Below are 26293 nucleotides of genomic sequence, written 5' to 3'. Positions count from 1 at the left end.
GCCAGAATGACTTTGTTGGTTAGCCTTTGAAGTGTTGCTGGTGCATCTTTTAATGTTAAATGGCATAACTTGAAACTGGTAAAGTCCATTTGGTGTCACAGATGCCAAGATTTCCTTCCTTTTTTTTTTTTGGATAAAGGTACAAAGGTATCCTTTTGAGTAAGTGTCATTTAGAAATATACGTTGCTTGTCCCACTTTGTCTACACAGCCAGAGAATAGGATGTGAATCATGGCATTGACTTTGCAGTAATCAACAAACATTGGGTACCATTTGGTTTTTGCATCACCATTGAGTGAGCTCTGTTCACTGCAACTTACTTGAATTGTAATGTCTTTGAGCATACTTTCAATTTCTTCGAACCTGTGCCAATGTTAGATGGTTAAATCTATAACTATGTTGCTTAATTGGAACAGTTTTACATCATGTGTAATAATGTTAGTGTTTCCCAGTTTATTTCCCACATACCTCTGTGTGATTGTAATAACTTCAGGTCATTTGAATTTTTCACTGAAAGGTAACTCAATTTATCTCAATTTTTAAGGACTTCTTCATTATCCAACTTAATTTGAGGGCTATCAACTTCAAACTTATCCATGTTTGGTTCTTCACTCTGAATTGTAACAAGTACCACATTCTTTTACTTTTACTTTTCTTCCCTGTCAAAATACCATTTGAGCACTGAAGTTTCTTTCTGTCTGATGGTCTTCTGACATAATTCAACTCACTCAATCTGCTTTGGATTTGATAAGACCCACAAAATCTTACTTTTAAAGGTTCACTTACCACAGGTAGTATTAGCAGTTTATCTCCTCCGATCAAAACCATGGGTGGCACGGTGGCACAGTGGTTAGCACTGCTGCCTCACAGCGCCAGATACCTGAGTTCAATTACTGCCTCAGGCGACTGTCTGTATGGAGTTTGCACATTCTCCCCGTGTCTGCGTGGATTTCTTCCGGGTGCTCCGGCTTCCTCCGACAGTCCAAAAATATGCAGATTACGTGAATTGAACATACTAAATTGCCCATAGTGTTAGGTGAAGGGGGTCTGGGTGGATTGCGCTGCAGCAGGTTGGTGTGGACTTGTTGGGCCGAAGGGCCTGTTTCCACACTAAGTAATTTTTTTTAAAAAAACTGAATTTTTGATTTCTTGTCAGTGGGTAGTCCTCATCTATTTTTAAAAAAATTGAGTAACTCTTCTACAACCCTTAATATTGTGTAATTGAATGGCCTCTGAAATCTAGCAGATTATGGCCAAGTATTGATTCCCAGTTTTTTGTATAGGACACTCCACTAAAACAATCAGTGAAGACTCTCGTAAAAAGTTCCTCAAGTGGTAGAATATTAGGAATGGTGTTGGTTTTATCACTGCCAAGGTTTTCCTATTACTTGACATTTATGACATGTCCAGCAAAATTCAACCATATCTCTGTGCAGTCCAGACCAGTAAAAATGTTTTTGTTTTCCTTACTTTCAAACGACAACCTCCTGGTAATTCATGTGCTACCTACAACATCAACTTTCTGTGACTGACTGCTATAACAACTTGCTGAACTTTTGCCTGAATATGCAGTGGTCTCCATTTCCTCTGCAAGACTCCATTTTTAAGATAGCAGCATTCTGTAATACAATCAGATTCTTCTATTGTTATACAACTGTTTTTTTTTCATTTTTGTTTTGTTGTAATTCAACTAACTTCTCTGAACTAAAAGCACTACTTTTGTCCCCCCCCACCCCCCACCTATTCTTTTGTTTTTCTCAACCATTTGATCAAATGTAGTTTCTGATAATTGAATTTCAACTTCCTTATCTTTATTCTTTGATTTCTCCTCCTGATTCAACTTGTGGCTTTGTGATCTAGTTACATCACAGTCAGGAAAAATCCCAGGATATACTATCTATAATAGCTTAGTTGCCTGATTTTTTCCACTGGATTTGCAATCACAGTAGGCATCACTTCCACCTGTGACCAAGCTGTTGTTATTCCCAAGGATGAACTGTATTTCTAAAACAGTGAATTTCTTTATTACTCCTACCACTTTTCACCGAACTGTCCAACAATGGAACAGTACTCCTCTCACCATGAATTCCACATATTACCACCTTTTCTGGCAATATTCCTTCCGCAGTACACACCTCCTCATCTCTCACCATCAAAGATTGACTTGTTTCTGTATCTCTTAAAATTTTAACTTCTTTACCTACCTACTTATTTCAATGCAAGGGCCGAACAGGAAAGGCAGATGAACTCTGGGCGTGGTTAGGAACATGGGACTGGGATATCATAGCAATTACAGAAACGTGGCTCAGGGATGGACAGGACTGGCAGCTTATTGTTTCAGGATACAAATGCTAAGGAAGGACAGAAAGGGAGGAGGGGGAGTGGTGTTTTTGATCAGGGTTAGCATGACAGTTGTATTGGGGGAGGATATTCCTGGAAATATATCCAGGGAAGTTGTTTGGATGGAACTGAGAAATAAGGAAGGGATGATCACCTTATTGGGGTTATAATATAGACACCTAATAATCAGACGGAAATTGAGAAGCAAATTTGTAAAGAGATCTCAGTTATCTGTAAGAATAATAGGGTGATTATGGTAGGGGATTTTAACTTTCCAAACTTCCAGACTGGGTCTGCCATAGTGTTAAGGGTTTTGATGGAGTGGAATTTGTCAAGTGTGTGCAAGAGGATTTTCTGATTCAGTATGTGGATGTACCAATAAGAGAGACTGCAAAACTTCACCTACTCTTGGGAAATAAGGCAGGGCAGGTGACTGAGATGTCAGTGGGGGAGCACTTTGGGACTAACGGCCATAATTTTATTAGTTTTAAAATAGTGATGGAAAAGGATAGACCAGATCTAAAAGTTGAAGTTCTAAATTGGAGGAAGGCCAATATTGATGGTATTAGGCAAGAACTTTCAAAAGCTGATTTGGGGACAGAAGTTCATAGGTAAAAGGATAGCTGGAAAATAGGAAGCCTTCAGAAATGAGACAACAAGAGTCAGAGCCAGTATAATCCTGTTAGGGTTAAACAATAGGATGGTTGGTGTAGAGAATGCTGGATGACTAAAGAAATTGAGGGTTTGTTTAAGAAAAAGAAGGAAGTATATGTCAGGTATAGAAAGGATAGATCAAGTGAAGCCTAAGAGTATAAAAGCATTTGGAGTATACTTTAAGAGGGAAATCAAGAGGGCAAAAAGGGGAATGGGATAGCTTTGGCAAATAGAGTTGAGGAGAATCCAAAAGGTTTTTACAAATACATTAAGGACAAAAGGGTAACTAGGGAGAGAATAGTGCCCCTCAAAGATCAGCAAGGTGGCCTTTTGAGTGGAGCCACTGAAGGTGGGGGAGATACTAAACGAGTTATTTGCATCAGTGTCTACTGTGGAAAAGGACATGGAAGATATAGAATGTAGGAACTAGATGGTGACATCTTGAAAAATATTCATATTACAGAGAAGAAAGTGTTGGATGTCTTGAAATGCATAAAAGCGGATAAATCCCCAGGACCTGATCAGGTGTACCCAAGAACTCTGGGAAGCTCGGGAAGTGATTACTGGGCCTCTGGATGAGATATTTCTATTGTCAGTAATCACAGGTAATCACAATCACAGAAGACTGGATGTTGGCTAACGTGGTGCCATTGTTTAAAAAGGGTGGTAAGGACAAGCCAGGGAACTATAGACCAGAGAGCCTGATGTCGGTGGTGGGCAAGTTGTTGGAGGGAATCCTGAGGGACAGGATGTATATGTGTTTAGAAAAGCAAGGACTGATTAAGGATAGTCAACATGGCTTTGTGCATAGGAAATCATGTCTCACCATCTTGATGGATTTTTTTGAAGAAGTAACAAAGAGGATTGATGAGGGCAAAGCAGTAGACTTGATCAAAATGCATTTCAGTAAGGCTTTCGATAAGGTTCCCCATGGGAGACTGTTTAGCAAGGTTAGATCTCATGAAATACAGGGAGAACTAGCCATTTGGATACAGAACTGGCTCAAGGGTAAAAGACAGACAGTAGTGGTGCAGGGTTGTTTTTGAGACTGGAGGCCTGTGACCAGTGGAGTGATATGAGGTTTGGTGCTGGGTCCACTACCTTTCCTCATTTATATAAATGATTTGGATGTGAGCATATGAGGTATAGTTAGTAAGTTTGCAGATGACACCAGAGTTGGACGTGTAGTGGACAACAAAGAAGGTTACCTCTAATTACAACGGGATCTTGATCAGATGGGCCAAGAGTGGCAGATGGAGTTTAATTTATCTAAATATGAGATGCTGCATTTGAGAAAGCCAATCTTAGCAGGACCATATACACTTAATGGTAAGGTCCTAGGGAGTGTTGCTGATCAAAGAGATCTTGGAGTGCATGTTCATAGCTCCTTGAAAGTAAAGTTGCAGGTAGATAGGGCAGTGAAGGAAGTGTTTAGTATGCTTTCCTTTATTGGTCTGAGTATTGAGTGCAGGTGTTAGGAGATCATGTCGCAGCTGTACAGGACATTGGTTAGACTACTGTTGGGATATTATGTGCAATTCTGGTCTCCTTCCTATCGGAAGGATGTTGTGAAACTTGAAAGGCTTCAGAAAAGATTTACAAGATGTTGCCAGGGTTGGAGGATTGGAGCTGTAGGGAGAGGTTGAATAGGCTGGGGCTGTTTTCCTAGAGCGTCGGAGGCTGAGGGTTGACCTTATGGAGTTTATAAAAATCATGAGGGGCATGGATAGGGTAAATAGACAGGGTATTTTCCCTGGGGGGGAGGGGGGAAGGAGGAGGAGGAAAGAGAGAGTCCAAAAGTAGAGGGCATAGGGTGACAGGGGCAAGATATAAAAGAGATCGAAGATGAACCTTTTCATGCAGAGGGTGGTGCGTGTGGAATGAGCTGCCAGAGGGAGTTGTGGAGGCTGGTACAATTGCAACTTTGATATATGAATAGGAAGAGTTTAGAGGGATATGGGCCGGGTGCTGGCAGGTGCGACTAGATTGAGCTGTGATATCTGGTCAGTATTGACGAGTTGGACCAAAGGGTCTGTTTCTATGCTGTACATCTCTTTCTCTATGATACACATGAGTGAACCTTATCCATACAGGTAAACTCTTCAAACAGATCTTATATTTTCCTATTAACCAATCCTGACCAGGCTGTTCATTCTTTTGCATCTCTTACCTTCCACTGGGATTACCTTTTACCACTTTAACAGGCCTCACTTGCTCCTCCTGTTTTACCACATTTGTCTTCCCATTGCTTTGCTTAAACCACCAACATTGCAACTTCCTGTGTCTGGTTTATTACAGTGAAAACACCCGAGGATTTGTACTTCTCTACCTGCCCCCATCTATTTCGTTTCTTTTTTAACCAGTGGAAAACTTTCTTTTCCATCTTCAATAAGATCTCCTTTTCCTTTACCACGAGGAGGTTTTTTTTTAACCCCCCCAATTTCTATCCAATACAGATTGAAATTGATGTGGAAGCCAAACTTTGTTCATAAATCAAACTCTTAATTATCTGCTATTTCTGTTGTTAATCTTGTAGTTATAACTCTGTTTTTCCACAGGAGTTCTCATGACTTTCGGAAGTGAATTTTGAACTCTTCCAAAATAAGTCTCTGTAACAGCATCACATGTCTGATCTGTTTTCAATGCCTTTATCCACCTATCAAAGTTATTTTGTTTGATCCTTTCAAACTCTTTGTAGTTTGGTCAGGTTCCCTCTTTAAATTTCTAAAATGCTGTCTCTAGGCTTCTGACACTAGTTCATATGCACTTGAGATGGCTTTTTTTCACCTCACCACACTTCCTCTGATAGTGATGCAAATGCCTCACTAGCCCTACGTACCAGTTTATTTGAATCAAGAAATACCACATGAACATAAAGGTATGGAGTCATACAGCACGCAAACAGACCCTTTGGTCCATCCAGTCCATACTGAACATCATCCTAAACTAAACTAGTCCCACCTGCTTGCTCCTGGACCATATCCCTCCAAACTTTTCCTTTTCATGTAATAATCCAAGTGTCTTTTAAACATTGTAATTGTACCTGCATCCATTACTTCCTCAGCCAGTTTGTTCCATGTGCGAACCACCCTGTGTGTGAAAAACAAGTTTGCCTCATGTTTTTTAAATGTCTCTGCTTTCACCTTAAAAATGTGCCCCGAGTCTTGAATTCTCCCATCCTAGGGAAAATGCAATTACCATTAGCTTCAATCTATACCTTTCATTATTTTATAAATTACTATCAGATTGCCTCTCATTCTCTTATGTTCCAGTGAAAAACGTCCCAATCTATCCAGCCTTTCTTTTATAACTCAAACCTTCCATACCTGGCAACATCCTCTTAAATCTTTTCTGAACACTCTCTAGCTTGATTAATATCCTTCCTATTGCCATTTTGATTTTTTAGCCTCTTTCTCAAATGAAATGAAAAAGGCTTCTGTGTCCTTCTCCCTAAACATTGGTCACACTTGGACATATTTAAAGAGATCCACATCAGGTTTTTGACTATGATGGGTTTACTCTTCATCACTGACCTAGTCACTCCTCCTGCCTTTGACCTTGCCAACTTCTGAAATTCAAAAATTCTTCCTCCCTCTTTTCTATCTTTTCTCTTCCCTTCTTCTAATCGGACCATTTTGCTTCTGCTTTTGAACGTAATTCAAGCTGTTACATTTTCTTTTCTCTTTTTTCTTCACCATTGCCTCAAATTCAAGCTGCTTCATTTGCAATTGAATTTTAGCCATTTCCAATTATTCTGAATACATTCCTGGCAATTTTCAATGTTGACTTGTTGCCTCAATTATTTCCTCTTTCCTCTCAGATACAGGCAACTCCAAATTCCGCTTGCTCATCAGTTCCGAAAGTTTTGTCTTGCAAGTTTTTATATAAACTATCCATGGTGACTTCTTCCACCCCCCATGAAGGTCTTTGCAACTGGAAGAGTCAATATTATGCAAAGCACTTCAGTTTAAACCAACCAAATACAACAGCAAAAACCCAATACTCACCACTCTCTACTTTGTGTCCAATAATCCTAAACCCAACCTGGAATTAAAGATTTTGATACTGAGAAGAGTCCCCAATTTATGAACCAGATCAAACCCCCTCAAAATATCAAGGAGATAGCCCTAACTTTCTTATTTACAGGCAAGTGCAAGGTGTTGCATTCCAGATGGGATTTGATTGGTTGGACTATTTGGCTTTAAACAAAACACACTTTTTACTCTTGCACTACAGTTAAAATACAGACAAAAGAAAGAAAAATTGGTACAACTTTAACTCTTGGAAAACTTAACAGAATAATAGATTATTTGACAACTAAACAGCAACTGTTCCAATATTGTAACATTCCATAAATACACCCTTAGCAAAGGCAAATTCAGTAAAGTAGATTTCTCACTTGGTGTTTCTCTAGTCCAGGAGGAAAGAACACCAAGAGAACATTCTGGCGAAGAGGGATGTATGACAGCTTCCACAACTAACTTCAAAACTCCAACAATTTAAAAAAACTAATCTAAAACCTTGCTACTGTGGGAGTCTGACTCCACTCATTCATGCTACTTCTACTGTTCTAACTTTTTTTAAAAAAATCCCAGATCCTCACATTTACTACAGTCTCCTGATTTATTCTTTCTGCTACCTGATCAGAATGACCCTTTTATAGCCACTTGTTCCTGTTAGCTTAATACACCAGAAAGATAAAATGGTACCAGTGAAGCAGATACTGTCCTTGCTGATTGAAATTGATGGTGTTTGGTGTATGTGTCTTTGGTCTTCTAATAGTGTAATCATACAGATAAGGAAGAACACCACTTTTACTGGGACAACACATCCAGCCTAGGACAAGCCAAACACAGACACTCACAAGAATTCCTGGAAGCATGGCATTCCAACTGGAACTCTATCAACAAACACATTGACTTGGATCCCATTTACCATCCTTTGAGAAAAAGAATGGGAAATGACATCACCAAGCCAAAGAAACACAAACATATAAATAGAAAGCAGGAAACACCAGCAGTGCTTCATCCGGAGGCTCACTGAAGATGTTACCTAGTATGGTGATGAAATGTCTGAAAATGAACATTCCAGCTCAGCGAGCAAACCTACGTCCATTTATATTTCATCCTTTTTTTGAATTTTTTCAGATTGATGTCCACTGGCTTCTGCATAGCAAGCCAGATAGCTTGGCAGATGTGGTTTTGGTTTAATGGATTTTTATTTTGTTTTGCATTTCCTGGAGCCGTAGCAGCTTTTGTTTCTGCCTGATTTTTGTTTATGAAATTCACAAACTAGTCAGTGATTTCATGCATTAATGTGTATTCTGTAGGATTGATTTTAGCCACTTCAGTCATGAATTGTCCAGTCATTGCCATAGATTGTATTGAAATGATTGCGCTCTCTCTCTTGCGTATTCTCTCTCGCTCTCTCCTGTAACTATGGCAGTCTTTAGCCTTGAATTATCGATTTTGTCCTTGCCTCATGACTTCTTAATTTGTAAGCAGAAATAACTTTTTTTTACATTTTTTGGTATAATCTTGACATATTAATAAAATTTAGTACATTACTTATGTAAACCTGCAGCTTCCTTATCTTGCCATACCCAAAATTAACCTTCCTATGTATCTCTAGATATAGGAACAGTTACGAATCCTACACCTTTTATGTCTTATCCATCTCACCTTAATCCTATGCCCTCTAAAGGTTAGGGGAATCCAAAATTTAAAAAAAAGACCTTGGTCAGTAAATTCTTTCTTGGGTAATTGGATAATCAAAGTACGCCTCTTCTGAAAGAGGTAGCAGTTCTAAATAGTGAAGCTAAATAATATGGTAGGTTTTATGCTATGCAAGTCCTTTTTTTTAAATTCTCTGTAGTCTTTACTAAGGAATGAAACAACTCTGAGAAAGTGAGGACTGCAGATGCTGGAAATGAGAGTCAAAATCTGTGGTGCTGGCCAAGCACAGTAGGTCAGGCAGCATCTGAGGAGCAAGAGTGTCAGTGTTTCAGGCATAAGCCCTTCATCAGGAATGTTCGGGGTCGGGGGTGGGGGGGGGGGGGGGGGGGGGGAAACTGAGTGATAAGTAGGAGGGGATTGGGGCTGGGGGGGAAAGCGGGGGTTTGGAGGTAGTTCGGAAGGCGATAGGTAAATGCAGTTGAGTGGTGGTGATAGGTCAGAGCGGATAGGCAGGAAGGAAGATGAAGAGGTGGAAGAAGTTAGAGGGTGGTGCTGAGTTAGAGGGTTGGATCTGGGATAAGGTGAGGGGAGGGGACTTGAGGAAAATGGTGAAATCAGTGTTGATGCTTTTTTGGTTGGAGGGTCCCTAGGCAGAAGATGACGTGTTCTTCTTCCAGACTGTAAATAGAGGTGGCTAGGATTTGGTGTGGAGGAGGCCCAGGACTTGCGTGACCTTGGTGGAGTGGGATGGGGTGTTGAAGGAGGAGTTAAACAACTTTGGTAGTTGGCAAAGGTGGAACATTTGTCTTTGGGCAGGTAATTATTACCAACTCACTGTGAAATATCCCTTGGTTTGCTTAAATGAGCTGAATCATAATTGTGGGGCACTACCTTCACTCCTATCCCACCCAGCCTAATGATCCCCAACTAAAGATTTTGTTCATATTAAATCTGAATTTATTTTGCACAAACTAGTAACTGAGCTGGTGCTTGCCAAACACATCTGTAAGTGGAAAAAGACAGGGTTCATTCATCTCATCAGTTGATTTTAATTGGTCTGAACAAACTCAAAACTGAAATAATCATTTGTAAACCACTGCACAATGTAGGCTAGCTACAATTATATCACTTTTTTTTCTTAGTTGTATAGCATTGAAGTATGCTTTTCCGGTTCTCTTACAGTGCTTGAGGACCAACAGAATCCTCGACTAATCAAAAACCTTCTTCAGGATTTGGGTTCTGCTCTCTGTATCCTAGTCCGTGAGGTGGGAAGGTGTGTCCTTGTTGGGAACATTAACATCTGGGTTTGCCGTATGGAAACAATTCTGAATTGGCAACACCAGCTAAATAATCTGCAAATTACCAGGGTGAGAGTATTAACCTTGCATTTTTATTATTTACTTACTTGTCTAAGTTTTGATTGTTTTGTTGATCACTTCTGAGTCTTTTATGTTGATAGTTGATCAGAATGTTAGATTAACTTGAATTTGAGGCTGATCTCTTTAAACTGGTCACCACGCTGGAGTTGCTTCTGGACAAGTTAAGAGCAGTCCCGTATTTATCTGTACATTATTTTGCATTCCAGAGATTTAAGGCAATGATGTCATGAATTGTGTTTTTGAACATCTGCTGGATGATAGTCCAATATATTCAACATCATCTGGCAGTGCAAAGAGAAGAAGCAGGGAAATGAGTGGAAATCATGTGGGAATCAAACCTGTGACTTAACTGATCTGTGAAGAAGCTGAATACCCTTTTTGTTCAGCCTTGCACCAGGCAGAATATATCCACCAGGCAGGATTTACCTGCCATCCATGTAGGCCAGATTTGGATTCTTTGCTCACCTAAGCTTTCACATTCTTGTAATACAAAGTCTGGATGAGTTTGCAAGGTCTCATTTTGGAGAGAGGTGAGAAATAAAAAATATTTGTATAAGCATCAGTTTAAGGTGAGGATTAGGAGATCTGGATGTAGGAATTGCTGATTAATGGAAGGAGGTCCAGGTCCCTATAAAGATTTTCTGTTTGGTTAAAAGCTTTAGTCACTGTGATAGATCTTGAAAGTGATATCTCTGGAGAGGCTCAAATATTTCCAATAATTTCTCACCACCCGGTACAGCTAGTATCTTATTATTGTCATTTGCATTTTGGGCATAAAAATTAGAATACTTTTACACTTCCAAGTCTGATGCTTTGCATACAGTTTGGATGACATAAGTGTTTTTAGTTGTAAGGCAGGATTGTGCACTAAGAGTATCAGGTCTGCCTGTCCCCTTTGGATCTTATTGTGGGTTGGGGGTGGGGCGCAGTGGTCGGAGTTAGTTGTCTTGGCAGGACAGACTATCTTAAAACGGCTTGCTGAAAGGCAACTGACTTAAGAATGCTAATATGCATAAATATCCTGGGCAATGGACAATTTTGACATGTATTTGTATGTTTACATTTGCCGTTCAACTCTCTCGTGCTCAGCTGAAAAATCATGTGGAAAACCTCAACCTGTCACGGGAGAAAGTGGCCTCAAGACTAACATAATGGAAGATACTACTCCTTGTCATAGACAGATCATTTTGTCTTTGGCCATACTTCTGCAAAATGGCAACTTTAAATCCTAAAAATGGAAGAATCGGAGGCTAAAATCTTTCAAATGTCCATTCTGCCCTCTTCTGGTTTACCTTGGATCTGGGGATAAGCAGTCAATCTGCTCTCTGGCAGTGGCTGAGTAAAAAGACATTTGGGTACATTTTCCATTGGCTGGACTGTTGTTGTTGTTGTTGTTCCATTGTAAATTTGAGTTGTGCTTAGGGACACTGGGGAATTTCCATGGTAAGCATATTCTGAAAGAATTGTAAGTGATATTGAATTTTCCTCCTGGGCAATTTCTCTGTGACTGGAACCCTCCAAAATATTTCTTAAAATTGGAAACTTCAGATAGCTCCTGAAATGAAGTGAAATAGTTACATAGGAAAAAATTTTGACTACTAAATACACAGTCTAATTTCTGAGTAATTATTAAAGAACCTATCTTTACCTTGCAGACACATGCAAGACACCATCTTTAGACCACTTAGTCCCTATCCTTATCTATCAAGCACCCTTCCCATACAGTCCTTCCAGTACGCTAATACTGAGCTTATATTCAACTGTTACTTTTTTTTGATAGAAACTGTCAAAATTGTTTGACAGCTGACTCCTGTGAAAAAGGGGCATGGTTTATCTTCCTTTGACAGTTCTGTGCAATCAAAAGACTGTTGGAATGGGAGTATAGCTCTACATTTCTGAAGGAGATCTGAGCGGAATCTCCTCTCAGATATACAGAACTCCCTTCTTCCCTTAAAAAGAAATGGCCAAAGTGGCAATCTACATGAAATTCATGCAAGCCTTCGGTTTTTCTATTTTTTTTTAGATTATTAGATTCCCTACAGTGTGGAAACAGGCCCTTAAGCCCAACAAGTTCACACTGACCCTCTGAAGAGTAACCAGACCCATTACCCTCTGACTAATGCACCTAACACTATGGGCAATTTAACATGGCCAATTCACCTGACTTGCACGTCTTTGGACTGTGGGAGGAAACCCACGCAGACACTGGGAGAATGTGTGAACTCCACACACAATCACCCAAGGCTGGAATTGAACCTGGGACTCTGGTGCTGCGAGGTACTGAGCCACCGTGCCGCCCCAAATTGTTTTATTGCTCACTCATGGAGTTTGGTTTGCAGGGCACATAACAAAAGGAGGTAGAAACAGCTTTAAATTTCTTTTTAATGATGCGGGTATTACTGGTGAAGCCAGCATTTATTGCTCATCCTAATTGTCCTTGAAGGTGATTGGGTGAGCTACTTTCTTAAATTGTTCAAAAACAGGAATTGCTGATAAAACTCAGCAGGTCTGGCCATATCTGTGGCAGTTCTGACAGTCACCAGACTCGATGTTAACTGTTTTCTTCCAACATGTTGCCAGACCTATTGAATTTCATCTGCAATTTCCGTTTTTGTTTCAGTCTCTAGCATCACATTCCTTGTTTTATTTCTTAAATTTTTAGCAGTCTTGCATGGCATTGGTATACCCAGATGCAGCAACAGGAAAGGAACCTTTTAATATATATTATCAGGATGGTGTGCAATTTAGGAAGCTTTCTGATGGCATTTTCAAAAATCTGCTGCCTTGTAGTTAACTTTGAGCAACAAGGTTAATTATTGGAAGGTGCCATCAAAGAAACTTTAATAGAATATTGTAATGCAGTTGCAAATGCTGCTCACTGCAGTCATGTAGCAAAGATGGTGAAGGGAGTTAATATTGAAGGTGATAGATGAGATGTTGATCAAGTCAGCTGTTCAAGATGACCGTTAGCTTGTATTGTTGGCACTGCAATCATCCAAGCTGGTGGAGATTATATCAACATACTTCTGACTTTGTGCCTTGCAGATGGTGGGCAAATTGGAAGGTAAATCATTTGCTTCAGAATTTCCAACCTTTGATCTGTTCTTGTGGTTACACTCTCTATTGGTTGGTTCAATTCCGGTTCTGTTCAGTCATCATTATTCTGAATGTTAATGGTGGAAGATCCAGATGATGTTCTCTGGAATGGGTAGTTACACTCTCTCTTTCTTTACTGAAGATAATCTAACAATTGCGCTATGTAAATGTTACTTGCCATTTATTAACCAAAACTTGATTTAGTTAAAATCTTGCAACATTTGGGCATAACTCTTGAAATATTGAAGCAGCATATAAACTGAACACTGCAACTATCAGTGGAAATTACACTTTTGACCTTTTTATGATAGTGGGGAAATCATTGATAAAGCCACTGTAAATGCTTGGACTTAGTATCTTGAGGAAATCCCTGGGGCTGGGATGATTGGCCATCAGTAATCCATTAAATATTATCCAGACAGTGAAGATTTTTTTAAAAATCCATTCATACAATTTCTTAGTTGTCACACACAATTTAATGCTGTCTTGATATCAAGTGCATTTATCTCTCCCCTCTGGAATTGACTTCCATGTTTGGCCTAGAACTGCAATGAGGTCTGAAACGGTGTGCCCTGGCAAAGTATTGGTGAGTAAGTGCTACTTGAATGCAGTATTGAACAGCAAAGTTATTGGACAAGGATCCCTGTCCAATTTTCCACTTCTGATAGATACCAATAATTCAATCATCGTAATAACTCACTGCAGTAAGTTCTGAACACAAATCTTCAGCTCTGCATTTGGACTATTCTCAAGACTCATAACATTTTGCTGTACTCTATGTCCTAATAATGAATGTGCATTTACAAAAGTTCTTGTGAGATGGAGCCAGTGTGGTTTTTTTTGTGATTTTTAGATGCGATGGTTCAATAAACAACTTCTAGTTATCAAGCATTCAGTTTCCTGGCTATTTTCTCACCCAGTGGGAGAGCTGCTGAATTGCAAGAGGATTTTATATCTGCACTTTTTTTTTTCCCTTTTGTCTTTCAAGCAATATTCCATCCATCTCGCGTTCTCGCTCTCTTGCTCTCTCGCTCTCTCCTTCTCCCCACCCAAAACCCCCAACCAGTGTAAGCAGTAGCTGCCTTATGGAGGTGGTCTGGTATACTTCAGTTCTGGTAGATTATAAGAACCCTAATATATATTGCTTTCTCCAGTTTTGAATGAGGGTAATGGCAGTAATTCTTTTTCTTTTGTATTTACAGCAAATGAATACCAGAACAACACTGAGTGACCTTCCACTTCACATGCAGAACAGCATCCTATATAGGTTTTCTGATGGTCTGGATATTATCAGTTTAGGTCAAGTGACTTCTACCCTGCACATGCTCAGTGAAGATAGACATCTGTGGAAAAAACTTTGCCAGTATCATTTTGCAGAAACACAGGTAAGTCTAGCAGATGAAGTTACAAACAACCTAATAAAATACAAACACTCAATTGAAGACCTAATACTGTACATTAAGTGTATAGTTTTACTTTTAAAATGCTGTTTTACTCCTAGAATATATGAAAAATCAGGATAGTAAAAGTAAAGTAGCTGCATGTAGAGTTACTACTTCAGTATTTTGCAAGTGTACATTGTCTCTTTATTTAGGATGACTTCTACTCTTAGAGTAAATGTTGGATTTCATTGTGGCACTTTGCAGTCAGAACTGTGGCTGTCTTCTGTTGTCTGACTCTTCCAATTCCATCTACTTGGCACCATTCGTGGTAGGAACTTTTGTGTATTCCCTGTTCCCATGATCATGTCAAAAATGCAATTTTTTTTACCTCACTTATGGTGTAGTAATACGAGAGTCGTGATACTAGTTCAGATTATGCATTCAGAGCCGAAAGATTTGATGCTGTCCGTTCACTTTTTTTTTAAAAGGGGTTGGGGATATCCATGGCTTTTTGTGGGCTATTAATCATTCATCTTCATTGGATAGCTGGCCACCTCTACTGGATCTGTGGTATGTGTGCAAGCAACAGCATAGCTTTACATATAATAAGATTTGAGAACTTGCAGAGTCTTAACCAGGCAAAATAAGTCTAAGTATTTGATTCATTGTAAGATCGTGAATAGAATGCAAAGTAAAGAAGTATGAAAAACATGAATGCTGCTTTAAACCTTAATGTTCAATATTATTTTTGATCTTTTTCTTCAAGAAAATGTTCAACCTTCATTTTCCCAGAGTAGGGGAGTCTAAAACTAGAAGGCGTAGGTTTGAGGTGAGAGGGGAAAGATTTAAGAGATGTAAGGGACAACATTTTCAGGCAGAGCATGGTGCGTGGATGGAATGAGCTGCCAGAGGAAATGGTGGAGGCCGGTACAATTGCAATATTTAGGCATCTAGATAGATACATGAATAGGAAGGTTTCAGAGGGATATAGGCCAAATGCTGGCAAATGGGACTGGATTAATTTAGGATTTCTGGTCTGCACTGATGAGTTGGACGTAAAGGTCTGTTTCGCTGCTGTATAACTCTCTATGACTTTATAACCGAAAATTAAACTCCATTTTCCATCTGCTTTGGAATCTGAGTTCTGAAATAGTAACAGTACCTTGTGAATTTTCCTCACACTTTTTTGTTTGGATTATTTTGTCAATCACCTTGATTCAATGAACTTTGGTTGTCATGCCACGTTCATTTATTAGTTTTTCATTACTATTCTGTTCAGACCCTTTATTGTTTTGGACATCTCTGTCAAGTCTTCTATCAACCTTCTCTAAAGAAAATCATTCCACCTCTCCATTAATTCATGTAATGGAAGCCCCTATCTCTGTCTATTTGCAAATTTTTTTTTCTTCTCCTTTTCTAATGTCTGAAGTGTTCCAGTTGAAACTAAACAAATGAGTTCTCATAACTTTCTAGCATCTTGTACTCTGCTTCTATTTACAAAGCCAAAGACTCCTTCATATCATCTTAACCTTTACCACCTACCATCTTCTTATCCCACCCTCCCATCCTGGCACTTTCCCCTGCCACCGCAGGAACTGTAAAACCTGTGCCCACACCTCCTCCCTCACCTCTATCCAAGGCTCTAAAGGAGCCTTCCACATCCATCAAAGTTTTACCTACACATCCACTAATATCATTTATTGTATCTGTTGCTCCCGATGCGGTCTCCTCTACATTGGGGAGACCGGGTGCCTCCCAGCAGAGCGCTTTAGGGAACATCTCCGGGACACCCGCACCAATCAACCACACCGCCCCGTGGTCCAACATTTCAACTCCCCCTCCCACTCTGCCGGGGACATGGAGGTCCTGGGCCACCTTCACCGCCGCTCCCTCACCACCAGACGCCTGGAGGAAGAACGCCTCATGTTCCGCCTCTGAACACTTCAACCCAGGGCATCAATGTGAACTTCAACAGTTTTCTCATTTCGCCTTCCCCCACCTCACCCTAGTTCCAAACTTCCAGCTCAGCACTGTCCCCATGACTTGTCCAGACTTGTCCTACCTGCCTATCTTCTTTTCCACCTATCCACTCCACCCTGTCCTCCTTGACCTATCACCTTCATCCCCTCCCCCATTCACCCATTGTACTCCATGCTATTTTCTCCCCACCCCCACCCTCCTCTAGCTTATCTCTCCACGCTTCAGGCTCACTGCCTTTATTCCCGACGAAGGGCTTTTGCCCGAAATGTCGATTTCGCTGCACTTTGGATGCTGCCTGAACTGCTGTGCTCTTCCAGCACCACTCATCCAGAATCTGGTTTCCAGCATCTGCAGTCATTGTTTTTACCTTCTTAACCTTTGTCCACCCATACCACCAAGTCCTTTTTATATAATTTTATCAATATATTTCATATTGCCTTTCCTCTTCTTCCAAACAAAATGTATCAAATTGCAATTTTGTGCACAAAATTTCAACTGCTACCTGGTCACCCATATGATAAGCCCATTCCTAGTCCTTTTGAAGTCTGTTGCTATCCTCACTGTTCACTATTTTGCCATCTAAATTTTGCAAGTATGCCCTCTACACTCAAGCCTAGGTTGTTAAAGTAGATCCGGGAGAAAGAAATGGGCCTAATATCAACCCCGAGAATCCCACCAAATACCTTGTTTCCAATTAAACCAATGCAGATTTCTGTCAAAATCCAAAATCAAACAGTAGGTCTTCCAGTCTATGTAAGAGTTCCTGTAACAATGGTAGTGCCCCCTATCTCGGAGTCAGAAGACCAAGTTCAAGTTCCAGGAGGTGTGTCCGAACACATCTATTAAAAATCTCACAATGCCAGGTTTATTTTGTTGTGAAGTATAAGATTATAAGACACAGAATTTATAGCAAAAGTTTACAGTGTCATACAGTGATATATTGAACAAACTTGGATTGTTAAATCTTACATCTTTTAGAATGGATTTCAGCTTTCGAATCATGAATATGTAAATCCCAGAATTACTTTTAAGTCACCTTCTTGAGATACCTTAAGGTTTTATTTTTAAAAAAGTGACATCTCAGCTCAGATAATGCATTAAATGTGTGAGGTCAGAGTTTGTCTGTATCCCATTCTTAAGTCAGACTGGTTCTATTTCCAAAGGGGAATTTACAAAATATTACATGTATTGACTGCCTGCATTGTACATTTTTTGAGCAAAATAGAATGTATCTACAAATATAATTCTGCAAATACAAAATCAATTCATGGAATTGTGTGCATGCATGAGAGAGAGGGAGGGAGTGCGTGCGTGCATGTGAGTGCACATGAGAGTGTTAGTGTGTGTGGGCATGACGGAGTATAAGCCTGTGTGAGGATGTTGAGAGTGTGGAGGGCTGGTGTGTATGAGAGAGAGCATATGTATTTGTGTGGGTATATGTGTGAGAGTGTATAGTGTAGTGGAATCACCTGCCATCTGACGTGAACTCAGTATCCTGGTTGAGGCCATCCTCATGGGTACCGAACTTGGTTATTAGCTCTGCTCAGCAACTTTGCATTGTTGCCTATCCCAAAGTTTGCCTTGGAGGATGGCCATCCGAGCTAAATATTTCTGACCACTGAAGTGCTTCCTGACTGGGAGGGAGCACCCCTGTCTGTTGATTGTTGTGTGGTGTCCATTCATCTGTTGTCATGGCGTCTGTTTGTTCTCGCCAATGTACCATACCTCAGGGCATGTCACACAACAGGTGACCCCACTACACTATACACACTGTATATTGCACGCATTCCTACATACTCAAACACTCACACATACCCTCTCTCATACACATGCTCTCTCATACACCCACACGCACCCATACACACCGTTATACTCCATCGCACCCCCACACAATTTCCCAAGTTTTCACACGTGCATGCACTCTCGTGCTCTTTCTCTTTTTCTTTCTCTCTTTCTCTTTTTCTTTCTCTCTTTCTCTTTTTCTCTCTCTCTTTCTCTTTTTCTCTCTCTCTTTCTCTCTCTCTCATGCATGTACACACATACACATCCATGAAGTGTATTTGTATTTGCAGAATTATATTTGTAGATGCATTCTAGTTTTGCTCAAAAAATGCACAATGCAGGCAGTAAATGCATGTAATATTCTGTATTCCACTTTCACACACTAATTAACTCCTGTACTTCAAGTATCTTAATTAAAATAAAGTTAAAGTAAAAGCCCAACACTACTCTGTACTACAGTTGTTTTGGCTTTCTAGTAGTTGCTGTTCCACTTTTGCAAGTGATCTTATCTATTTGAGTTTCTTTCTGCCTATCCAACATTACCCAAGGCTAATTATTCCACCAGCTGTCTTTTTATGGAAATTAAACTTTAAATAAGAAAACAAAACTTGGAGTGTTAACCTTGCCACTGACCATTTTCTTTCATGGGCTTCAAATTTACTGACAAACGTTAGATAGCACTTTATCCATCTCCGTCTGGAAGTCCATTTACACCATGCAAGCTCCATTGCCTTCAATACTCTTTTATCTCAATTAAAAAACTTTTTTGAAGGATGAAGTTATGTCAAACCTTTGAATCTAATGTCCTTTACAGTTCTGCAGACACCTGATGCTGACTGAGAATGGCTGTGTTGACTGGAAGCTAATGTATTTCACACTCCAAAAATATTGTCCAAAAAAGGAGCAATATGGTGATGCCCTGCAGTTTTGTCGCCATTGCAGTATTTTGTTCTGGAAGGTAATTTTTAATTTCCGTATTAAATTCACCTGAAAATCATCTTTATATTTTATGCTGTTTCTAATGCTTAAAATCTGTCTGTCATTTCGAGTAGCAGTAGCATTAACAGACTAATAAACAGTATTCTGCATGCATAAGGTTCTCGCTTACAGTCTCTCGCACTCTCTCTTTCACTCTAGAGATGTGTCCATATGCATCCATTTCAAACATTTAACTTTTGGTCAAATTTCATCATTTTCAAGTGTTCATTATTCAGAAGTAGAGAAAATAGCTCAGACTTATACACAATTTTGTACTTGTTTTGACATGGTAACTTTTGTGGTGATTTTATGCTTTAACATATTCAGATAGCACAGCAGTAGTTGAGTATACCACAACCACAGAGGTGTAACTGAAGAAACATAATGTAAGGTTGAATCTGGGTTACAGTGGACACGTCTTTGGCTACGTTTAGGTTGGCTGTTGTTCAGTTAATTTAATTTTTTTAATGGTTAATATTTTTAGAAGCGAGTTTTGCTGCTAACTGAACAGTTAAATATGCTTTCTAAAAGAAAACTATCAATTTCTGCAAGAACGGAAACAGTTAAAAGTTGTGATCACGTTGGCAGGATAGGATTGAGTTCTACAGACAGAATGATCTAGGGAAAAGTGTCAAGGACCTTCAAACATGAACACCTGGCTTAAGAGGGGTTCAGGAATGAAGTCTTCAGGCTCTTTGGGTAAGAAGGATCTCTATTTTTAAACAAAACAGCTGAACTGGGCTGACCTTTAACTTCTCCACAATGAAGGTGGTACAAGGTGGATTTAGATGGCACCACAACAGCAGAAAGGTGAGATCTGATGGAGAGAAAACAAGGAAGAAAAATTTGCAATAGAACAACGAGTAATGGAACAAAAACAAAGTGAATAGAGAAAAATAGCAAAGTGGTCAAGATGGTGTTAAAATGCATATGTATTAATGAGAAGTAACTGCAGACTCAAATTTCAACTTGGAGTTATAATGTAATAGCCAGAGATGTGGTTTCAACTTGGATGAATGGGAACTCAAAATTCCTGCTAAAAATACATAACTGAGGGATAGAGTTTCAAAATAATGATAGGGACAAAAAAGTCAGATAATACTCAACATTTCAGAGGCAATTTCAATGATTTTGGAGGGGGGACTAGAGCAGGTAGAGTCAGAGCTAGGTAAAAACAATGACTGCAGATGCTGGAAACCAGAGTCTAGATTAAAATGGTGCTGGAAAAGCACAGCAGTTCAGGCAGTATCCGAAGAGCAGTAAAATCGACATTTTGGGCAAAAGTCCTTCATCAGGAATACAGGCAGAGAGCCTGAAGGGTGGAGAGATAAACGAGAGAAGCGTGGGGGTGGGGAGAAAGTAGCATAGTTTCAGGACATGGTTGAAGAACTTCAAGGCAGAGGAAATGACCTGTGCGTTGCAGTGGGAGAGGGACTCCCTGATATTCTTGTAGAGAGAGGAGGAAAACTTTTTCAAGGCAGGCATCCTTGCAAGAGGGGTCCATTAGCTGTACAGCATGGAAACAGACTCTTCAGTCCAACTCATCCATGCTGACCAGATATCCTAAATTTAAATCTAGTCCCATTTGCCAGCATTTGGCCCATATCCCTCTCAACCCTCCCTATTCATATACCTGAAGCCTCTTAAATGTTGTAATTGTACCAGCCTGCACCACTTCCTCTGGCAGATAATTCCATACACGCACCGCCCTCTGCGTGGAAAAGTTTCCCCTGAGGTCTTTTTTTATATCTTTTCCCCCCTCCCTGCCGCACCCCCAATGCCCTCTAGTATAGACTGAAAATAAGCTCTCTTATATAAATGCACGAGAACTAGGTGGACATTTAAAACATGTCATGTAGTAAATTGTGAGCATGATAGAGATGAGGTGAACTAAGACTGATTGACTGATTTAAATCAGTAGATTTAAATCAGCAGCAGATAAAATTATTGTAGGTTTTGGCCTTTGGAGGACATTGCAAACCTTTTTGAATCTAAATTATTCTGCATCAATAGCACTGTAAGAATGGAGGCCCGGGTGCATATTTACTAATCTTTGAAGGTGACAGGGTAAGTTTGAAAATGCATGTAAGAAAGCTAATAGAGTCATAAAGATGTAGAGCATGGAAACAGACCCTTCGGTCCAACCTGTCCATGCCGACCAGATATCCCAACCCAAACTAGTCCCACCTGCCAGATCCTGGCCCGTATCCCTCCAAACCCTTCCTATTCATATACCCATCCAAATGCCTCTTAAATGTTGCAATTGTACCAGCCTCCACCACATCCTCTAGCAGCTCATTCCATACATGCACCGCCCTCTGCGTGGAAAAGTTTCCCCTGAGGTCTTTTTTATATCTTTCCCTTCTCACCCTAAACTTATGCGCTCTCGTTCTGGACTCCCTGACCCCAGGGAAAAGACTTTGTCTATTTATCCTATCCATGTCCCTCATAGCCTCTATAAGGTCATCCCTCAGCCTCCGACGCTCCAGGGAAAACAGCCCCAGCCTGTTCAGCCTCTCCCTATAGCTCAAATCCTCCAGTAATTGGTGTCATAAGTATTGACATTGAGAACAGAAAGAAAGAAGTTGTGCTAAAACTTTACATAATACTCTGGCTGAAGTCCAAATAGCATCAAGTACAGTTCTGGCCTCCATACATTTTATTTTGAAGGAGGATGCCAGGGTCTTGAAAGGTTTTACTAGAATAGTATGAACAAAGATTAAGTTCAGTCCTATGGAGAAGGGAACACTTAATGTAGATATTCTTAATTGAGAGTATTTAATTGATCAAGAAAAGAAAATGAGAAATTAGTCCAAACGCGAAGTGAAAAAGAATTTGTAAAAGTACAAGATGGGAAATGAGGCATTTCTTTATACAGGTTGCTAAAATCAAGTTTCGAGTATGTAATGATATTAATGAGTTCCCTGATTGGGGATGAGTTGACAAAACCGGGGTTACACCCTTTGGAAAATAAAATGAGAGCTTTAAAAGGTGCCCTGGCCCATGCTTGTACCAGAGCATAGGTCTTTCCTTGGTTTGGTGAATTATTACAGAAAGTTCATGCATAACCTGGCCTCCATCCAAGAACCTTTTTTTTTAATCAATTCTTACAGGGTCAGCCTTGGAAATAATTCCATGGCCAAGTCATAGGCTTCAGGAAAGTAAAGAAACAGCGATCATCCTCTAAGGTGTTGGCACACTATGATTCCAAGCGAGATCTAGTATTGACATGCGATGCCTCCCCATAATGCATCAGGGTAGTATTTGCTCATAGGTGGCCCAGTAGAGAGAAATGTCCAGTAGTGAATGTTTCTAGGACTTTGGCTAATGTAGAATGTAAATCTTCATAGATAGAGAAGGTCAAATTTGGATTTGGGAATTTTACCTTTACTGACCTAAAGTTAAATAATAACAGGCTACAAACCTCTGCTAGGTCTATTTCAAAGGGACAAGCAGTGCTACCCATAGCTTCAGGCCGCATTCAGCAGTCGGCTCTAACACTAAGTGTGTATAATTTTAGAGAATGATATAGAATCCTGACAGTGTGAAACAGGCCCTTCAGCCCAACAAGTTCACACCAACCCTGCAAAGAGTAACTAACCAACCCTGACTGTTCTACATTTACCCCAAACTAACACATCCCTGAACACTATGGGCAGTTTTAACATGGCCAGTACACCTAACCTGCACATATTCGGATTGTGGGAGGAAACTGGAGCACCCGGAGGAAACCCACGGAGACACTGGGAGGATGTGCGAACTCCTCACAGACAGTCGCCCAATGTGAGAATTGAACTCTGGTCCATGGTGTTGTGAGGAAGCAGTGCTAACCACTGAGCCACCATGCTACCCACACATTAGTGAACCAGATGGGTTTTTCTTGACAATTGATTCATGGTCATTATTAGACTCTTAATTCCAGAATTTTACTGAATTTAAATTCCACTATCTGTAACCTGGGTCCCCAGAACATTACCTGGGCCTGTGGATTAACAATCCAGTGATAATACCACGAGGCCATCACCTCCCCCACTAGGCCATCACCTCCAATAAGTCAGAACACCATCAGGATGCCAAGTAGCAAATGAGGATGCATGGAGTTGCCTGCCTTTGGGAGATATCCCACTGGTGGTACTGCCACTAGAGTCCATAATGGTTCTAAATCTTCTAGACTCCCTTCCGATCACAGCTAACAATATTAGACTTTGGATGCAGGAAGATCTGGTAATGGAAAAACTGAAACAATTGGTAATAGGGGCAACCAAAGGGCTGTTTATAACCAGAATTGAAACCTTTTTGGACCCGAAGTGACCAGATCACTATAGATTTCTCCTGAAAAGTTCTGGGCGCAAGAGGCAAGCTATTGTATGTTGCATGCTACCTGTACAGAGGCAGTGTTGGAATTGCCTGACCAATGCTAAAGTGCACTAGGAGAAGCTACAAAAAAAGAAGTGGCCGATGTCTTCTGTCTTGGAGAGGGGAGAGATTGTTACAATCACTATGTCAGATGGACCTCCGTTTGAGTTCCCTGTTAATCTGGTCCAAACAGGAAGCCCTGACTGACAGATAAGAACAAGAGTGTTCAACATCCTGCTCAATGAGAGGGAGCTAGAAAAGTATCAAGGACTCTCCACATGTAAATAAAGGGTGACTTGATGATTGGCTATTGGTCTCTGGAGTTATTTCAGTGTATGTACCTGAAAAGATGGTGAAATCAAACTATGTAGCAACTTTTTGAAGATGTTTGGGATATTTAATTGAAGAGGTGTGATTTCCAGTATTCTGAGTGAAAAATAGAGAAGTGAGACTAATTTGGCAGCTTTACCTTTAATGAGCCAGCACAGGCCTAATAATGTCTTCCTCTGTGCTATAAGATTCTTCTTTCATTCATTTTGTACTCTTTATTAAAAGTGCTATATTATTTTCATAGCAATAGATGTTGTAGCTCTGTTCTTGAATTCATGAGCTTAGAATAGTTGGGATACAACTGAGAAGTAAGGTCACAGAAAGGTTTAAACGTAAGAATGTTAAAATTGTTTCCTGGTTCCCAGACGCTTCATTGTAGGTTGTTGAGCAGTGGATGAATTGGGTTATTGCAAGTTGAGATACAAGCAATTTTGGATGAGCCCAAACTTGTGGTTGGCGGAGTCTGGACAAGAGATCAGTTGGTCAGCTCTGGAAGTAGAGTATGGATGAAACTTTGAGCAGCAGCAGATGGACTGAGGCAGAACAAGAATCATTATGCAGTGTTAGAATTTGGTAATGTTGATAGAGAAGATTTGTATTTGAAAATTTGGCTGGGGTCAAAAATAGGCATTGCAAACATCTAAAACTATCGTGTTCTATCAGTTCATGGTTCTCTTCCTGTCATATTTAGCCAAGATGCATTTTCTGCAAATGATCAGTATGTGCACCGATTGTAAAATTTGTGTGAACAAAGCCACTATAAAAGGAGATATGGTCATCTCCCTGTAAGCTATGGAAAGTTTAAAGCCTCTTGGCTCTCGACCATTACATTTACCATAGATCTGAGTTTTTGTTCTATTTGTGTTCCCCAATTATTGAATCAAAATAGAGGCATTATACTGGTATTTCATATCTGCTGTAGGCAGTAAGGAATTGAGCATCTTCAATTCATCAATTGTGTTCTGAATTAGTCTGTTTTAATTCAAACCACAAATGAGTGAATATAATCAATTTTTTCAATATCTTGAAATTATCAGCAATATTGTTACTTAATTTATTTGTTTCCCATTAACAAATTTAAAAGAAATATCACTACAGGACCCTTTTAATTTTAGTGAAGTTTCTCTGGAAGAAGAATCAGGATGGGAAAATCCTTTTTATTTCTATTCTATTAATTGTACCTATTCATCATTTTTCTTCCTTCTTCTTTCATGCGTGCCCTTCCTGCTCCTTCCTTGATCTCGAAGGACTACCATCTTGCTTTATTATTCAAGGTATTTTGAAACATTTGTGTCCTCAATTTCTAACCCTTTAGCAAATCCGATGAACAGTACAACAGTCAAAATGTTAAGCATAATTCTCGAGACAAGAACTGGATTGTAAAGCTGCTTATAGAATTTTTCATAAATATATATTATGTTGACTTGTTTGAGAAGTAGGAAGCAAAGGGAACCCAGTCTTTCTGACATTCTGACAAAGTGTTTAAAGGTTTCTAATTTGCTATTTCTCTCTTTTTAAATCAGGATACAGGACATCCATGCACAGCCAACAATCCTGAAAGCTGTTCTACACCAGTGTCACCTCAGCACTTCATAGACCTTTTTAAGTTTTAAACAGAACTATGTATGCTTAAAAGATTTTATTTTCAAGGGACCCTCTTTTGTAGGCAAGCACTTTGCTGCTTTTCTTATTCCAGTGCAATACTCATTGTTCTTCCTATAATTTAAGAAAAGGTTTTTAAAATAAAAAACTGCAGATGAAACAATGCCTACATTAGTGGAAAAAAAATCATGTAGACTTGTTTCCATAAACAATAAACACACGGCTCTTAGGTGTTTGCATGGAGTTAATTCTTAATTTGAAAGCTTCAATAATGTTACAACTTGAGTTAAAGTGGATATTTTTGCACAGTGCTACATCTAGTCTGAAATGTGATTTTAGTTAACAAAAGAATTGCTTTAGCTTTTGTTTTAGCAGCCCGTGTTTAAGATCCATTGAGATTGATGCAATCTATAATTTAGTGTACAATAATTTTAAAACATATAGCACTTTGTTATGTTTTTAAGCTGTCTTTTGAAGATAACATTGGCCCTTACAAAGTATTATGTACGATCATTATTCTTTAAGATTCCATGTGAATGGGATTAAACGATGTTACTGCTTTGAATCATAATACCTAAGGTATGATCAAAGATGTATTGCAAATGTACAGTAATTTGTAAAATAATCATTCCAGCTGCCTATAATGTTACTGGTATAAAAAGCTTATTTGAAAGTAAATATTATATTCTTATAAGCTTGTGGTGCAGAATACACCATTGCTGTTTAATACTGGAAAAATT

At 39.6% G+C, this 26293-nt stretch overlaps 1 protein-coding gene across 1 annotated transcript in view; it reads left to right on the top strand.

The window, feature by feature from the left end:
• fbxo25 (F-box protein 25) overlaps positions 1-26293 on the top strand; it is a 42815-nt gene extending 16522 nt beyond the window's left edge. The window contains exons 6-9 of the mRNA XM_060821649.1: positions 9851-10035; positions 14346-14528; positions 19102-19245; positions 25475-26293. Of these exons, the coding sequence (XP_060677632.1) occupies positions 9851-10035; positions 14346-14528; positions 19102-19245; positions 25475-25564 (602 nt within the window). The 3' untranslated portion in view covers positions 25565-26293. The remainder of the gene's footprint in view (positions 1-9850; positions 10036-14345; positions 14529-19101; positions 19246-25474) is intronic.

The sequence above is a fragment of the Hemiscyllium ocellatum genome, chromosome 3, assembly GCF_020745735.1.
Source record: "Hemiscyllium ocellatum isolate sHemOce1 chromosome 3, sHemOce1.pat.X.cur, whole genome shotgun sequence".
Lineage (NCBI taxonomy): Eukaryota > Metazoa > Chordata > Chondrichthyes > Orectolobiformes > Hemiscylliidae > Hemiscyllium > Hemiscyllium ocellatum.
The sequence above is the reverse complement of the archived record's forward strand: the minus strand, read 5'-3'. Positions and strand labels throughout refer to the sequence as shown.